Source organism: Tyto alba, unplaced genomic scaffold (assembly GCF_018691265.1).
Source record: "Tyto alba isolate M040663 unplaced genomic scaffold, T.alba_DEE_v4.0 Super-Scaffold_20, whole genome shotgun sequence".
Lineage (NCBI taxonomy): Eukaryota > Metazoa > Chordata > Aves > Strigiformes > Tytonidae > Tyto > Tyto alba.
Window position 1 is genome coordinate 7,660,411 of NW_024881283.1, and position 18,320 is coordinate 7,678,730.

Genomic DNA, 18,320 nt, shown 5'->3' on the forward strand with positions numbered 1-18,320 from the left:
ATTTGAAGCACGTAGCCAATTATTTTTAAAACCTGAATGAGGAATTACAAATAGCTGATGCCCCCCCAGGCAAATACTCTTCCATGAGCTTTCCGCGCAGCCGGGAGCCCAGGCACAGCCGGTCCCACCAGGGACATTCACTTCTCCCACCGCACGTGCCGTGTCAGGGCACGGGCACCATGAAAGCAGCCGAGGTTTGTGCCCCTGGGACGGCCCAGAGCGGACACGGCACCGGCACCGGCCAGGGGTGGGGAGAAAACTCAAAGGAAGGTCTGGCCGAGCAGATAAGTGATGCACGTGCTTTTGTGAGTCCGGCTGCACGAGCTGAAACTTCTCTCCAGGGGCCATCCCCGAGCTGACGCCAGCAGCCAAAACTCCATTTATTTCGGTGTAGCCACAACAATTTACAGACGCTGCAGCTCTGCCCCTGGATTTAACACAAAGCTTTTACAGAGGAATCGAACAATTCTTCCCCCCCCGGAGTGGCTTTCCCAAGATAGCCCTTTTCCGTGTTTTCTTTTAAGTGAAACAGAAGGATTCAGAGCTTCCCAGGCTGGGGATTCAGAGCATCACCCTCCCCTGCCTGGGGATTAGCAGCCGCAGCTCACGTGCGCCGGACCAGCCCAATTCCTCTCCCGCCGCTGGAAAGAGCAACCTGAGCACTCAAGTATCTGTTCGACAACGTCCTTCTCCATTTCTCCGCCAGCACCTCCCACGCCCGGCCGTTTATTACCTTCATGCAATCCCAAGACCTGTCTCCGAAGGGCTCGCGTCACGCGCCCGCATCACTGGCGACGCCGGTGCCGCAGCCCTCGGGGCCGAGCCGCCAGCTCCTGCTCACTCCCATCTCATCTCCCTCCTCCGGCGCGACGCCCGTCCTTGGCAGCACCCAGCTGCCCGCTCAGCGCCGCGCACAAAGCCGGCACCGCTCGCGGGAGCGATGGCTACGGCTACCTACAGGCAACGGCATCCTGCCTTTGTATAGGAGGAAGGAGGCTGCCGGACCCCACGTCCCTTCTGCTGTTTAACTCGTTACCGCGTGCGTCGGAGCGTGCCCTGGCTGGGGAAACAGATGTGAGAGTTAAAAATGATCCTTGGCCACCTCCCCAGGAGGCGCAGCCTCCCCCCACGTCCCTGCTCGTGGCCCAGAGGTCGAGTGTCCCCCTCCCCGGTTGCAGCAGGCGCTCACCGTGCGACCCCCGAGGGATTGACCCCAAATGAGGAAAAAAACACCATCCTTGAGGAATCTGCCACAACGCAAACCCCAAACATAGTTTGTGATTGAAACACCTTGCGCTAAAGGCTCAGAATCATCCCCCTCTGTGGCAAATCCTCCCCCCAGAGCCGCCGGGCAGCTGCGCCCCCAGCGCTGACACCGGTCCCAGTTTGGGAGCCAGGGCGCTCTTTCTGGCAGCGCTGATTTTTGGGGTCATCCAAAACAATCTCAGCAGAAAACAGAAGCAAAACACTCCTAAACAAACGGGCACGTCAGGCACAAGGCGGCTGCTGTCACTGAGTCACTGTGCCCACTAATCCCAGTTTCACCCAGCCGAACTAGGGCGTCAAACGCTGACTCACCTGCGCTGGGAGTCGGTCACATCCCATTATAAAATACAACACTCCCAGCTAAGAAAGTATTTTTGCAGCATTTCCCCTCCCTGGGACACTCAGGCTGGCTCCGCACAATACCCGTTTGCTGCTCAGGCACAGCCCCCTCTCAGCTCTACAAGACACCAGCAAACCTCATAGGAAGCACATCATAGCTTGTGTTTTTAAATGAAAGACTGGGGGAAAAAAAAGAAAAAAAAAAAAAAAGGAAAAAAAAAAAACAAACCAGGAAACAACAGAAAACCTCTTTTCCAGTAGCACTTTTAGCACTGTGACAAACTGGCTGTGATCCTTCTCCTGTAAGCAACAGCTTTCGGCTCATCCCCAGACTGGTGAAACGGGCAAAACCGCTTGCAGAGGAGAAGTGAAGATACAAAATCCAATTAACTGGCCCAAATCTACACCAGGCCAGGGCCGGCTTTGCTAGTCCAGACGTAGAAATTGCCCTCACCACCTCAGCCGCTCGCTCGCCTCCAGCAGCAGCCGTGAAGACACCGGGCTCAGCTCTAGCAAGAGGCCGAGAGCTCGAGGCTTTATCTTGCTCCAGAAGGGAGGGGTGGAACCAGTGGTTCTTAGGAGCGTGCTGAATTAATTTAAATCACTAATCCTTGTTTAAATTAGCAGACAGGAAGCATCTTTTCGACTAATCGGTTTTATCCTATTTCGTATTTGTAGTTTCATTTTTCTTAAGGAAGGTAATTGGCGGAACCTTGAAGGGTGTGATTTACACTTCATTAATCTCTTGACTCTGAATTTGAGGCTGTATCGAGTTTTGTGAATTTAATACATCATCCCTGGACACTTTTAAACTGTTACCACACATGGTTAACATACATGTGTTCAGGTTTTGTTAAATACTTTTTTTTTTTTTTCACTACCACAACAATTTTTACTCATTTTGCCAAATGGCCTTTAGGTGAAAGTTAATTAACGCAAAAGAAACACGAGAATATTTTTTTTTTCCCCAGTTGTTTTGCAGTGACTGATTATTTTAACAGCCATTTGCCTCTTCACAAGCTGACCGATTCCCAGGCTACTTTGGTAGGTTCATGGACAAGCTCAGTCCGGCTGTTTCTTCACTGCCTGGAATTAAATCAGTTTGAGGAATTTTGCTTTTTTTACTGCCTTGCTGTCCTTTCCAAGCTCAAGACAGCACAAAGCATGCCTCTTCCTTCAACACTTGCAGAGCTGAAAACAGCTTTGGTGAAGTTTGGTCCATTTTCCATGTTTTTCTTTGAAAAAATGTTTGCCACACTACGCGTCTGTTCTGCATTAGTGGTCATCAAGAGCTGATGCTCTAGTGAACAGGGCAAGTGAGACCAGCACTATTTCCTTTTCACACTCCGAGGAAATTAAACTTTCTCTTAGTGAAGAACCACCCCTACTTAAAGACTACTTTACGATGTTAATAATGCTATTCTCCCATGAAAACACCCAAATCTTTGGATGTTTGGGTCACAGACTCAAGTTCTGCACCAGTGTTCTTACAACTGAGGCTTCGTGCCCAACTTCCAGTGTCGTTTCCTGAGAGTTACTGAACTTTTCAATAGGCAACTATAAATTAGACTTTAACAGATACGGTTTTAAACAGCGATTCATCTTGAAACATATTGAAATCTACTTTCGATTTAAATGGTAGAAGCCAGGTATGGAGGTGGCCCTTCCCCCCCAGTCCCTCCCTCCAGCCCCCAGCCCCACCTGGTGAAGGGCTTTGCAAACGCATCCCCCAAAGGGGTCGGGGGGAGCAGCTCCTGTCTCTGCTTCTTCGAGGATATCCCAAAAGGCACAGCCCGGCAAGAACTGCAGCTTGCATTTGAGGAAAAAAAAAAAAAAAAAACCAAAAAACAAACAACGAAATACTTTCTTTTTTTTTTAGGTAAAACCACACAGATTCCCTAAGCTGAATCCCCCTTCTCAGAAGCATCTTCAGCTGCTAAATGTGGACGGCGCAGAAGCATCCGAGGCGCCTACAGAACCCCCCACCTGCTTTAGCTCCCTTCACCCCACCCGGCAAAACAGCCAAATGTCTCCTTGACAAATCTGCAGGGAATAATTGAAGACCACCCCCCTGAACAAGAGCAGATCACCTCCAGCTGTGTGGTGGTTGTTCTACTGCTTTAAGGTCAATGAAACCAAATCCCACTCTTCCCAGCCATCTTCCCGAGGCTTAATCCAGGCACAGGATTGGGCACATAAACAATCTGCCCACACATTTGCATGCTGATTGCCTCCAGGCAACCGAGGAAGCAAACACAAATTATCATAAGAGGACCGGAAGATTTTTAAGCGTGATGGATGTTAGCTAAGCTTCCCTCTTAGTGGAAGGAAAGGCTACCAAGCCAGAACTAAACCTGAACGAGAGAAAACTTAAGTCAAACTGCTTCCTTCAGCCAGAACCTAGCTTGAAACAAAGACAGGGTTACGAGATAAACACTTGATGTATGTTAGGCATTCAGGAAGGTAATAGAGCAGGAAAGAGGCAACGTTCCTGCTGCACTTTAGGCAGCTGACTCTGATTTCTGAAAGAGCTCAGGTAAGAGTCACTGTTACAGGACATCACCTACATCCAGCCAGCAGGGAACGATCTCCATCTTCCCTTCGTGCCACAGCTGAAGGGGCTTGAGCAGTTACCACTTCTTTGAACTCCTTCTAGGGGAGTTGAAGTAAAGTTTGGAAGTCAAACTGTTGATTAAAGTCTGGAAATACACAACTGCCTACGCCATTGTTCTCAGATTTCATAATATCATTTCTTATCCTTAAAGAGATGTATTACTTTTACAGTAACAATGAGTGAGACCTGATCAAGAGAAACAAAAAATTCCACGGGGAAGTTCTGTGAATATGACAGTGGAGAAGAAAAAAATTGTACAAGAGGGAAATCAAGTCACTACTCAAAGCGAAGGAAGCTGGAAAGCCACGGGGAAGGTGGCACCCCAAGAACAGCAGGTCTCCCTCTCTACTACGGCCTTGGACTCCGGCCGAGAATCGCGTCCCGTCAGTGCTGGGACTGCCTGGCTGGACACACACACAACACCCAAGGGGCTCTAAGCAGAGGATTCAAGGCTTTATGAGCATATGATCCTACACTAAAACATAAGTTATCACACACACACACACCCCCAACTGAAACGAAATTCAGCCAAAAAATTGAAGGCCCTGGCGCAAGCTACTCTGCCGACAGCAGTGCTCTTTACACCAGAACACACCTAGTAGTTGGTTTGGGGTTGGAGGAACCAAGTTGAGTGCACAAATGCCCTCCTCCCAGCGCAGCCCGCACCACCCCAGGCCTGGGCCTCTGCTCAGGATCCAGTCGTGTCCGACAAGGCGGGGCTGAGCGTGAGCTTTAGCGGGCGAAGGTTTAGTCACAGCTCTGAGCACGGAACTCTGCCTCAGCGCTGCGCGGTGTCATTCGCGTTACGGCGGCCTGCAGGGACCTCCAGGCGTTTTCCAGACCAACAGTAGAACAGTCTTGGTCCTGAACGTTAAGGCGATTCATTAATTAGTTCCAGGGTGTAAAACTGCAGCGGTGGAGCTCAGGAAGGTGGTCCACAGAACTCCCGAGAAAAATTTCCGGAGTCACAGAAGTGGAAAAACTTAATAATCCAACACTGCCTTTCTATAAACTTCAAACTACTGCACACACACCTGCTATTGTCCCATCTGTTGACACAGCAAACACATTTCTTTGTTATGAACTACAGATATTGACCTGCCAGTGACTCACTTCATCCTTACGTTCACTCCTGTGGACTCATTCTCATCTAAATTACACAGTGCAATTAAACTTGAATTTATTAAATTTCTTTTTGCGTAGTTAGATATAGTTATTCCAGCAAGTCACCTGTCTAAGCCCCTGTATCTGTCGTTTCAGGAAGGCAGCCCTGATTAACAAGCAAACATACAGTGTTAGCAGGTTCAGAACAAAAAGAGCAAGCACCATTCATGCACCAGAGGTTCTGCCGTGCTGCACGAGGCACCCGACACGGTTACTTTCTGAACTACAGCAGGCCGAGTACAAATAAAAGGCTTGAAAAACAGAGATAAGAGGTTAACCGAGAAGATCAAGTGGTGAACAGATCAGACGAGTTTGGTTTTGGATGACGGGAGCTTAATTACAGAGGATCAGGAAAGGAATCCAAGGATGTAAGTCAACAGTTCACCAGGACAGCGTTTCACAGTGCAGGAGCAAGCAAAAGGCCAAGCAAATCACCCCAGCGGAGTGATTTGGTGCTAAAAAGCACCTCTGCAGCGGCGTTCAGAGCAGCAAGGAGCAGGGGAGTAGCTCATGAGAAGACAAGAGGCTTGCTATCACTTCACTGGTGCCTGAATGCAATGTTAGTATTTGAAAGAACAGCTAAGTTGGAAGGAATTAAAGTATTAAGCTAAACACAATTTAGAACTTATACTCTTCTTAAAAAGCATATTTAACTGCTCTTTTTAAACCATTCTCTGTGGATAGACGCTTAAAAAAAAAAAAAAGGAAGTACCTAACAACAGAAACTCCAACAGAAACTCCAAAGGAGAAAAAGGTGGCGAAAGACCTGAGTCTTGGGAAGGTCTGGCCTGCCTCCGTGGCCAAAATCCATGTCCAAAATCAACAGTGAAGTCCTTTATCAAAGTGCAGCCCTGGAGGCAGGAGATGAAAAACAGGCGTGAGGGAAGATAAGCAGTCAGTGACTCAGGTACTGAATATATTTAAAGAACTTCTATTAGTCCTAAGATTAAAAGGCACACAGAGGTCACAAAACCCAGATCAAAGATTCAGAGTGTAAAGAACGAGGCATTAAGCCCTCGTGAAGACTGCACACGGTCTTTTAAGACTGAATTTCAGAATCATTTGTGCTGCCAAAGAACATCACGGGGAAAAAAGAAAATGAGCGAGGCGAAGAGATTAGCACGATCCCTTGTTAGGTTCTGTGGTTTCATAAGCACCAAATTCACTCAGATGTACTTTTTAAAATGTGTTTGTCCAGAAAGTTCTTGGAATTTATTATACACATTTAATAACAGATGATACTCAACATTCAAGTCTTGTTGAACTAAGTTTACAAGCACTTTAGCATACAATGTATACTTATGCTAAGAAACAAAAGATTCAGCATATAAGGAAGTGCAGAAGAAGGCTACTTTAAAGATATCCCCTTCCATCCAATATCTACATAATACCTGTTTTATTTTAAAATGCTACACGATGTCGAGTAAAAAGACTACTCAAATATCTACACTTAACTGTGCACATCACATCTACCTCAGATGCAGGACAAAAATTTTCAAAAGCACGGTCCAGTCCTCCTTCCAGAGGAACCTCAGACTTCAGAATTGACTTGATTTCAGAAACAGCTTGAATTTTTAAAAAAATTCGACACTAGCAATCCAGCAAGTTTCAAATATGACTATGAAAAAGGCAGCGAGCCACCAGGATTCTTTAGATGAGCATTCAAACCAGTGGTGACATGACTGAAGCTTGTAAGTCAGTTACTGCAAACCTGCCATTAATTTTTTGCAGGACCTCAAAACGTTTTACTTGCTCTGACAAGCAATTCTCACCAGCAAATATTTTGTTTGTTTGTTTGTTTTAAGCTGATCCATCCTGACAGAGTGCTGACCAGGTAGACTGTTTTACTCTTGCTTTGCAAGAACACCAATCCAGACACAACAGGAGCATCACGGAGTTAACAAAGGGCTATTTCTGCTACCCCAGGACAGTTAAAAACTAAAGCCCCGGTTTTCCAGAAGCCAGCATACTGGATCAAATACTTTTTCATATCTGTATTCATTAACCCTGTATAAAAGAAAGCTGATTAGCAAATGTAAATGTTCATATAAAAATAGCCAACATCTGTTTAAATTTAGAAATTTATTTTGTTTAATCCACAAGCTTTATATAGCTTTAGTTAAAAAAACAAAAACAAAAAACAGTGAAAACATGACAATATCCAAAGTTCAGGTTCCTCAAACTTTCAAAGACCACATCTCTGAAAGTTGCTTATACCATTCAGAAGAACCATAACGAGACAAGATTTATGAATGGGGCAACGACATCGCACAAACAAAATTTATGTAACTGAAGGAATTTTTTTCTGGGACTGCTGATCATGGAAACTGCCCTTTAAAAAAAGAACATAAAAATACAAATGAAATTCCAGTGTTCCAAATCAACATGTTACATCAATATAAACCCACAGTGTCCTGGTAAACAACATGCTTTCATTTGTGTACCATTCTAAATTGCTATTTTTGATTCGCTTCAATGGAGACTATACAGGCAACAGTAGAAAGCATTAAAATATCTGTACTTCCTCGGTAATTCTGCAGTGGTTTTACTTCTGGGCAAGCTTACGAACCACAAAGGTTAGTAGCGTAATGTAAGTGGATATAAAAGAAGTCAAATGAGACCCTCACAAATTATGCTAAAGGCTCTGTTGAATTTCAAAGAAACTAGGGAATTGACGGTCATGTTTAAGACCTTCAAAACAAATTCCTACTGCTTCTAAAAAGTCTCACTCTAAATGAAATTATGTTGACTGTCAATGAAAGAATGTCACTAGTACACTGTGGACACCTTTTGTAATGTAAATCCATGCCCTTTGTACATGGTGAACCTCAACCTAGCAATTATTACAACAAATGTTATATTCTAAAGCTCAAACACATTTAGCAATTTGAAATTGAATTCTGAGTACAAACCAAATAAAATGTACATTATATCAAAGGATTCAGCCTAGGATGGTGGTGACACTTGCGCCTTCCTCATTGACCTCAGTGCCTTCTCTCGCAGGTGTTTTTCTAGATCATCAAGGTTGTCTTCTGGTTCACTTTCCGTCTCCTTCGAACAAAGAAAAAGCGTTTTTTCAAACACTGAACGCTAAGCCAGGCTGCAGCCCTCATCAAGCAAAATCATGCGACACTAAGCTGCATTTTCCCAAGTAAGTCTGCTGTTTAGAACATCAAGAGCACCGGGTACATTCATCAACCCCTATTTTCTTATACTCTTAAAACGTGAAGCATAGGTACCAAACTCCTACCTTCTTGGGTTCTGTCTCTGCTTCCTGGTCTTCCTGTGCTGAGGTGGTATCTGCTGCAGCCACGGCAGCAGCTGCTGCAGCCGCCGCAGCCTTCTCCTTCTTATGTTTTTTGTGTTTCTTGTGCTTTTTATCCTTTTTATGCTTCTTATCCTTCTTTTTCTTCTTCTTTTTTCCACCCCCTTCTTGATCTGAATTCTGTAACAAACAATTCAATAGTTATTACAACTCATTCCTAAGGCTTCAAAATGTTGTTAAAACAAGCCCGCAACCATCCTGGGAAACGTGAACAGGCTGAGCAACATCTGAAACTCAGTAAACTCAACACAGCCTTCAGAACTGGAGGAAAATCACATTCCCAAATCAATCGACAGAGGCAATCCTAGAAGACAGATATTGCAACGCACAGCTGTGCCGTGCCTGTTTAAAACAGAACATTAACACCACACAGACTGGCTAAGCTGGTCACAGCAGTGACAGGCAAGCTTCTTCATAAAAATTAATATTGCAGGTGGAGCCTAACTCCCTCAAACACTCCTCTGGCAAAGAATGGAAGTGGCCCTAGGAAACCCCTTTGGAGAACAGGTAAGGATGCCAAACAATCTGTTGTCTTCCTCCTAGGAATAGCCTGAGCTTGCACGTATGTACTAAGTGTAAGTAAGACCACCTCACTCTGTACACCGTGAAATGGGAAAGTCTTTTCTTCCAGAAATTAAAATTTATATATAACAGCACTTTTTTTCAGACTCAGATGTTAAGTTTGAAAATTTTGTGTTACAGATTGCTTTTACCAGTGAAAAATCACTCCAAGGATTTTTGTTTTACAGGTGAATAAGCTTAGAGCTTTTCAGCAGCTAAGACTTCATGAAAATAACTTGTCATATAACCCAAAGTAGTAGTGCTTTTATTATCAAACAAATACCCTTGCAGGTGATGGGCTCTGAGTTGGGCTTTTAGCCTTTTTTGCAGGTGACCAGTTTGCAGAGGGAGAGCGGGACCGAGTGGGAGATGGAGGTCCTTGATGCTTTTTCGGTGCTGGCTCAGGTGATCCTGACGCAGACCGTGAAGACGACACTCGCCTCGCAGATCGTGGACTTGGTGTGGAAGCCCTGAAAAACAAAGGAGCCACAATTAGTGATAAAAGAGACAAAACAAGAAAGTAAAAATTATCAACAAAGCCAAACGAACACATGTGCTTATAACTTGCTTAAACTGCCACTTAAAAAATTATTAGTTACTTTGCCGGCTTATGTTACAAAAGGCAAAATAATCTAAAACTGCCGTGTAATGCGCAAGGATATGGCAACTTGATAGCTTGTTAAACAATACTACCGTTGGTCAGAAATGATTGCTCCCTTTCTGCTGATATGATTAATTTATAAACACATTAAAAGTCAAGAGAATAGCAGTGCTATTTGATCATCCAATGAAGAGTGCAAGACATTACATTCAGCTACATCTTCTTTCTGCAAAAAATTATAAGCCAGCACCATACTTTTGACTAATTGCTCATAAGAGCAGCATCACACTAAAAAAAGATAATTTATAATTTTAGCAGTTTTTCTTGGGTGACCACTTATGATTTATCAGCTAATGAAAAGTGTTGGTTCCCTTCTGCAGTTAGGTTTAAAATAAAAAAGTTCATTTTTCTTTAAACAAAGCTAGAAACAGAACTTATCCGCCCAGTCTCAGTGCTATTGAAAGACCCCTCAAACTCTATAGAAAGCTTCGTTAATGCTTCTTCCCATGTTGTACTTTATTTTAACAGATGCTTCCAACCTAAATAAACTTCTGAAAATCAATGTTATAATGGTAGAAACTAAACAGAGCCACCAACACTTGAGCAATCTCAAGATACAAGAATCATTTTAATGTGATTCCCTAGCTATTCCCACTGCATTAAACCAAAACATGCAAAAAAAAAAAACAACCCACAAACAACCCCTCACAAAACCACTGCTAACAAAGATGGGTTTTTTTACTTTGTCTTCTTAGGTTCTGGTGTTCTTGACACCCTCCTGATGGGTCTAGTGCTTGGAGATGGAGACTGTCTTCGCTGGGGTGAAGCTGAAGCTCCCCTTCGTGGTGGTGGTGGGCTTGCAGAGGTATGAGAAGCTCTAGGCCGTGGTGAAGGTGAATGCCTTTTGTTTTGTGGTGGAGAACGTGTTTCCCGATTGGACCTACTGGGAGGAGACCCCTTCCTGTGTTTAGAAGATATGGAAGGTGAACGCCTTTTCGCGGTCGGTGAGCCCCTTTGTTTTGGCGGTGGTGAATGGGAGACTCTGCGTTTCGACTGTGGAGAAGGTGATGCCCTTCGTTTAGGTGGGGGAGGAGGAGAAGCTGTTCTTCTCTTAGGTGGTGGAGAAGGAGAATATCGTCTCTGTATCGGTGGAGAGTATCTCCGTGGAGAAGGCGAGCGTCTGCGTGGGGGTGGTGATGGAGACCTACAAAGAACACTAATGTTCAGGTGCCACAGGCATGTGAATTAGTCACAGGTGTCTAGCAAGCCACCCAAAGAGCGGGAAAAAAACTCCTCTAAAAACTGTTTAAAACTTCATTTAACACCAAATTTTTTGAAAATCAGCTTAATGGGTGTTATTCTGTATTTCGTACAGTAATCAAATGATATCCTACCACACAAAATCTCACTAGCAAAACCATGCTCCCCTCAGTAAGCTGTCAATCAAGGAACTGGTGTCATGGCATTTCTTTTTACATGTCATAGCTGGAAGTCAACTAACCAAAAGCTGCCACTTCATGACAAAAATGCAATATGCTACCTTCGGCGAGGTAATGAAGGGGACCGCCGCCGCCTGGGAGGGGGGGCAGGTGACGGCGAGCGTCGCCGCCTGGCTGGTGGGGGCGATGGACTTCTCCTCCTCCTGCTAAAGAGATAAAGGGATTTCTCAGAAAAGTTGCAATTGAGCCAGGAGATATTTTCTTTTGTTTGTTCTTCTGTATTCGCTATACAAAAATCAACTTATTCATGCATTTCAAAATCAAATTCTGTTATAAGATGGAAAAAAAATACACTTGTCTTCCTAAAAAGTGCGAGACAACACATAATTTTACTATAATTTTCAAATCCCACTGCAACACCCATCAATCTCACACTCTGCTTAACCTGGTCTATTCACGTCCTGTAGCCAAAGACAAAGCCCAACTCTCCCATTTTCTTCTCCTGAAAGCTCATTTCTGCCCTTCCCTTGCACTGAATCTAACGAGGCAGACCAGGTTCCTGACCCACCAGGAGACCAACCCAACTAAAACACCTCCTTGTCCTCACAGTGACACGACTGCTAGACCCAACACAAGGGAGGACCTGGGAATGCCCAGCTCTGTCACACCAAAGCTGCCTTCAGCTGCAGTCTGAAGCTGGATCAGATTAGAAAGTGTGAGACTGTACTCCTGAACACAGCTTTTAGCTATAGATCTGAAAACAAAATTACTTATTTCTTGAAATTAAGAGAAAAATCAGAGTTGTGGCTAAACTGCAGCTATCGGGATTAAAATTATTCAAAAAATGAGCCATTTTCTGCTCTGCAAAGTTTACAGACTTCTGGGAGGGGAACTTTTAATCGAACACATCCTTTCCTAGAGTTTTTTTAAAAGAGAGGAATATTGGTGTTTTGTAAAGTAAAGCATTCCTTTTTTTTGTAAAGCAATTTGGATAAAATGACTGGATAAAGAAAAAACCAAGAGTAATGAAAAAGCAAAGAAGCTCATCTACATAAACTGAGATTTGATTTCAAATACAGTAGCCAATCCAAGCCAATGAGCTATACTTTTTATTGATGAGTTTGCTCCAAAAGACAACATTTTTGCTATGACCTGAAAAAATACCAGCCTTCAAATCCCATGGTTGCCCTAATTGAATGTGTACTTACACAATAGGCAGTAGGTGAATTTAGTATGTTGCAAAACAGATTAAGATCTTTGAATTCTAATCTATTTTACACAGAATTATTTGAGAAGATCCGTAATTAGAATGGTCTATATCTGTAGATGTAGTCATACTTAATCTCATACATTATTACGTATGCTGCAACTATATTCTAGCTCTTAATTACAGATTGCTCACAAGTGTCATTATATCACATTAATAAACCCATCAAGCACCCAGCTTCCAGCACCTTCCTATATTCTGAGATTAACACAGAGCAAACAATTTCGCAAACAAGTGTTAACAACAATGCCTACACAAGAAAAGAGAAAATAAAATAAGTGTTCACTACTAGTCTACTATTTGTCTACTACTAGTAGTTCCAAATATCTAATGAACTGATGAATGAGACTTTTGAAAATTCCAATTATCTATGACTCAAAACATCAAGATCTTAATCACTCATCGGAAGTGTAAAGGAGTTTTAGCCACAACATCAATGCCAACAAGAATACAAAGTAATGCTCACCCATCTTTCAAGTCTGTGTATATGGAATAGGAAGACTCCTGAATACAAGCATTCAGTTGTTTTCAGGCATCAGTAAGATGCTAACAACATTAATGTTATTAGCTGTTACAAGTTTACGTGAATTAACAAATAGTGAGCAGAGACAGAGCAGATGTTCCTTCTTTTTTTTTTTTCTTTTCTTCTTTTGCCAGTGAAATGGTCCCAGACCCAACACATTAAGGAACAGACCAGCCTGAATTTCCCTCACCTCGTTACTTTGAGTGTGCAAGCCCAAAGGATGGCAAATACTTATCTATGACGAAGTAAATGACAGTCTGTCCAAGTGATTTTCTATACGTAAGTCCTATTTAATGGATTAATTTCTAACCAACCTTTTCATCACTGGCGATTGCCACCTCTTTTCCATCTGCATCCTGATAGCAGTGGAGGAAAAACAAAACAAAACAAATCTATCTGCCATATATTTAAAGCAAAAATTAACATATTCAAATAAAGTTTAGAGTAACTCTTACCAAATGAGCATAACAAGCATGCAATCTTGCAACAAGATTGGGAAAACTGGACATGACTTAATTCTGTTGTGTATTTGCTGACATAGCAGGTAAACAACAACATTAACTAGTTAGAAAAAACCCATCAGTTATGTTCAACTTAAGAAGAAATTACCGAGGGGAGGACTCCTTCTGTCGTTTTCGTGGAGACGGTGATGGACTGCGTGAATGTGAATGGCGTCGGCGTCTACCAACCTCCCCATTCTTCACATTGGACCTTTTAGGTCTTTCCTCTTCAGATGAAGATGAAGAACCAGAATCTATAAATGTAGAAGAATCACTCTCTGGAAAATTATTCTCATGACACTGTTAACACAGTTACTGATAGGGTCCTACTACAGCTTACACTACTAACCTCCTCTCCCACAAAATAAGAAGCCTCCTTTTAAAAGCAATTCAACTAAAAATGTTAGTCAGAGTGATAAATAAATCCATTGGAGCTGGGTAAAAATATTTGCAGCAACCTAACTGTCCACTTATAATTTGACTAGCCAGGCAATTTAAAAGGTGAACCACAGTTACTTATAAAAACATTAAGTGGACAAAAACCTGTACCAGGCCCAGATTAATTCACTGATCTCAAGCATAAAAGAATCCAAAATATCAGGAAATAATCTGTTGCAACAACAAATTAACTAATTCATAGCAAACAATATTTGTGTGTGTGATAAGAGTTTAAAAGTGCAACTTTTAAAGATGCAAACCCATTAACAAGGGATATCATAAGGTTTAAAAGTTATACTTTATTCTTCATGAACAATAAAGTGACTTAATTACGAATGGTAAATCTATAATTAAGTTTACAATAGCACTGCAGTGCACATAGCAAGTAATTTTAATCAGTATTTGAACTTAACTACTTCCTGCAAAAGTAAACTACAATCCAGTTTTAGGAAATCTGTCATCCATACCAGATGAAGACTGTTGATTCTGCCGCCTGTACTGACGCCTCTGTTGAACAGAGTCTGCTGCAGCCATTTTACCTCCTTTATCTTCTTCTGAAAAGGTACATACATGGACAGAATATTTAAACCGAAGATACAAATCCACCTTATTCAGGCAGAAGCAAAGTCGTTTTACAGTAGATCATCAAGGATGCTTCCCCACACCCCCAAATCTGAAGATAACATTGAGGCTGGAATACACTTTGGCTGAGCTTTTTTCCAAGAAAGCTTGGATAGAAATGTTTGAGGCAGCACAAGTACTCATCTTTATACTTCTGAAAACTCTTGCTTTCAATGCCAGTCTATCAAGAGGGTTCAGCACTACCTGTTATTGTCCTGCATCTTTGATTAAAACCCCAGCCAAAACCAGTGTTCAGAAGCGAGAGCCATACCTGATTCAGACAGTTCTGCTTTCCTTGGTTTTGGTGCTGGCGAAGGAGATTCTCTTTTTTCAGTACTCTTATGTTTGGTTGCTAAAAGACAAAGTCACATAACTCAGTTGTAATTCAGCACATTCTTGCACGCTTTTCTGCTCATGCAAACTGTACACACCATCTTTGAGAAAAGAAATGCCGAAAATGATAAAGCTGCTGGAATACAAATTTTTAATTCATTACCTGACGCTCTGCTAGGCGAAACAGAGCCACGGCTTTTTCTTGCACGATTTGACTGCTGGGGTGTCGGAGACCTGCGTGGTTTTGGAGGTGGACTTGCTGGCGGGGATGGTCTGTGCCTCCGCCTAGGAGGGCTGGCGGAAGGAGAGAGCCTACGCGTTTTACGAGGAGGACTGGATACAGTTCTTTTAGGTGGTTTCTTTGGTGGTGATCGGGAACGCGAGGAGGAGGAGGAAGAGCTACTGCCAGATAAGGATGCTGATGACCGTCTTCTCCTGTAAATCAAATATAACATTAGATTCTGACTAGCCAGCTTAAGAAATGTTTGAGCATGAACACAAAACTGCATTTGTTTGCAAGCATATATATAGAGCCACATACAACAGCACTTCCAAAACATGGTGGACAGCCTCCAACACTTGGTTTGTAGAAGAGGAGAATAACAACCAATCTTTCACAGTTATTTTTAAACTACATAGTGAGCAAAAAATTGTTAGTGTTACCTTTGCTTGCTTTCTGTCAATCTACAGACTACAACTAAGCTTTTCTCTTGGGAGCAATTAGTTTTGCTTGGGCTCTCTAACTTTTGGACAGTTAAGAGAATTCTCCATGTTAGCACATGTGATTTAAAGATCTTCAGAACAGATCTGTTTAAGAGTTTAGTGTGCAAGTACACTAAAAAGTTTTTATACCAGGAGGTAAAAATTTCAGACAACTTAACAATTCAGAACCAATCTATCCATTCTTATGTTTTAGTCTTTCATCTTTACTTTGCAATTTTAAAAAGGTAGGGCCTCTAGAATTCTGCGGCAAAATTTGTGGCAAGTTCTGTTGCAATTGTGTACCTGCAGAATCCACCTTTGGCTGCAGAATTCCTGAGAACCTGGAAAAAAGAAACCCTACCTTGAGCGAGATAAACATTTGCTGAAAGGGAGCTCTTGTACATCTTGCAACGTACTTGTTTGATACTTTTCACAGTTTTCCCAGTAACTGTGTGAAATGAACATCTTTACAAACTCAGGAAAAAAAAAAGAAGAATAGTCATCACCTTGTCATAAAAAGGAAGAACTCTTCCTTCCTAAAAAAGAACAACTGCCGTACACAGGAAGCATCCATTTAATTCTATTCCTATGAAGAGGATATGAATCTATTCTTTTCCTATGAAGACAAATGTCTGTTTTGACATTGCTGTAAGTACACAGTTTTCTTTGCAAGGCAACTCAGGGCTTTGCTACTAGAACAACTGCTTATGCTGTAAAAATGTAACCTTCAACACCAGAAAGCAGACCTTGAAGATTTTTTTAAAGCAAAAGAATACAAAGAAACACATTTCAGTCAAAATTTAATTTTGATTTTCATTTTATGTGATGGAAATGTAAGTCATAATTAAAAAACTCCTAACAAGTAAAATTCAGTTATCCAGTTACTTGTTCTAATTTTTTCCCCGGGCAGGAAAAAAAAAAAAAAAAACAAAAAACAAACAAACATTAAGACTTCAGCAAAAAAAGTCATAGAAGATGTCATGTCAATCTACGCTGAGAGATATCCAGAGCCATTTGAAGTCAGAGTTCTGAAATTGCTACTCTTCAGAAGGTGATATTTTCATTACTATTTCAACTCGAAATCGTTTCACAGCTACTATTATGTTCCCCCACAACACACTTATGAAGTATGACACTGCAGCTTTTACATCACTCAAATCATACACCTGACAGCACTAAGGTAAGATGAACAAGGTAATTTTGATAACACTCATTCCTCACAACTAATGCTCCCTTCAACTTTCAAAGTTTCACATTTTCAATTGGCTCAGAAAAGGGAATCTTACCGCCTCACAGGGGATCTGCTTCTTCTGTGTCTGGGTGGGGGAGGCATTCGCCTTGGAGGGCTCCTCCTCCTTGGAGATGGCCGTCGTCTTGGGCTCGGTCGCCTTCTAGGGGAGTAAGACCTGTCATAATCAAAAATTCAAATGAAAAGCAGCTATCTAATTTTCAGATTTGAGGAAATGTATCCTCAGGGCACTGAGCGTAAAAAGTTGCTTTTCTCCAAGTGCATCACTTTAAAGTAGCATTTAGATTATGATGCAAAGTGTACAGACACAGTCAGTGCTTTGAAGTTTACCAACACCTCTATACGAAGTAGTAAAATAATCCAAAAAAAGGTGAAAAAAAGGTCATTTACAGTATCTTCAACATCAAACCTTTCTCCTAAAAGAAGGCTACACAATTCCCACTATCTAACAAGTGCCACACTCAGCATTCCTTCTCCAGTCAGTGTGAGTCACTGCCAGCATCTTCTCATGAACTGATAGGAAGAAAACAACTTCTGAACACGTTTATCCACTGAATGCATCCTTCTCATTTGGCCTAAAACATCCATAACTCAACACCTCTAAAAACACCACTACTGCAACTGAGAACATTATATTAAGTGGCACCTTCAGAAGAAAATATTCCATTCTCAACCTTCACAACCAAGAGAAACTGAAGTCCTACCTTGACCGTGATCTATGACGCCTTCTTGGTCGAGAATGAGACGGAGAACGTGATCGAGATCTTGACCTTGACTTGGACCGAGTTGGGGATCTTTGACGAGTCTTCTCTTTCTCCTTCTCTCTCTCCTTCTTTGAATTACGTTCTGGTGAAGTTTCCTTAGTCTCTGGTACAGGAGGTTCTGGTTTAGGAGCTTTTGGGATATCACTGTTAAAAATAAAGACTTAATTTATAAGCACACACAAACCACAGGCCATGAAGTAACGTTTTAGAAGCCGGAACAATATTGCCCTACAAGGAACATTCTCCTGCCCATCCTCTAACTAGATGTTAAGACATCCCGCTCCAAAACTGTGAAAATAAATAAAACATGGTACAGTGATGCAAAGAGAAGAAAAAGTAATATACAGGCTATGGCTCAACTTGCTAGAAAACAAGATGACATTGCCAGAAGTGGAAGACGTGTCCAGGACAATGAAACCACAGTGGCAGCTAAGCATACTGCCTTTAGAATTCTACACAGGAAGAAAGAAATCTTACTGAAGATTATTAAATAAATTCTTTTGCCGCTGCAGGGAGACTGTGAGACAAATCAAATTCCAAAAGGTATTAAGATAATTTCCACTGTTTAAAAGGCAATACATAGTTCGACACACAAAGTTATCACACTTACTTGT

At 42.2% G+C, this 18,320-nt stretch overlaps 1 protein-coding gene across 7 annotated transcripts in view; it reads right to left on the reverse strand.

The window, feature by feature from the left end:
- Window positions 1-7,450: 7,450 nt before the first annotated feature.
- The window catches only part of SRRM1 (serine and arginine repetitive matrix 1), an 18,560-nt gene continuing 7,690 nt past the window's right edge, over window positions 7,451-18,320 (reverse strand). For 3 of the 7 annotated variants that reach the window (XM_033003196.2, XM_033003192.2, XM_042793638.1), the window contains 13 exons: window positions 18,317-18,320; window positions 17,647-17,850; window positions 16,980-17,099; window positions 15,155-15,426; window positions 14,930-15,010; window positions 14,505-14,591; window positions 13,709-13,853; window positions 13,414-13,455; window positions 11,411-11,515; window positions 10,613-11,074; window positions 9,553-9,739; window positions 8,634-8,828; window positions 7,451-8,434 (listed from right to left, as the gene is read on the reverse strand). The exon at window positions 18,317-18,320 is cut by the window's right edge. In XM_033003196.2, the coding sequence (XP_032859087.2) occupies window positions 8,330-8,434; window positions 8,634-8,828; window positions 9,553-9,739; window positions 10,613-11,074; window positions 11,411-11,515; window positions 13,414-13,455; window positions 13,709-13,853; window positions 14,505-14,591; window positions 14,930-15,010; window positions 15,155-15,426; window positions 16,980-17,099; window positions 17,647-17,850; window positions 18,317-18,320 (2,009 nt within the window). In that variant the 3' untranslated portion in view covers window positions 7,451-8,329. The remainder of the gene's footprint in view (window positions 8,435-8,633; window positions 8,829-9,552; window positions 9,740-10,612; window positions 11,075-11,410; window positions 11,516-13,413; window positions 13,456-13,708; window positions 13,854-14,504; window positions 14,592-14,929; window positions 15,011-15,154; window positions 15,427-16,979; window positions 17,100-17,646; window positions 17,851-18,316) is intronic. The other 4 variants (XM_033003195.2, XM_033003194.2, XM_033003199.2 and 1 more) reach the window with 4 other exon arrangements.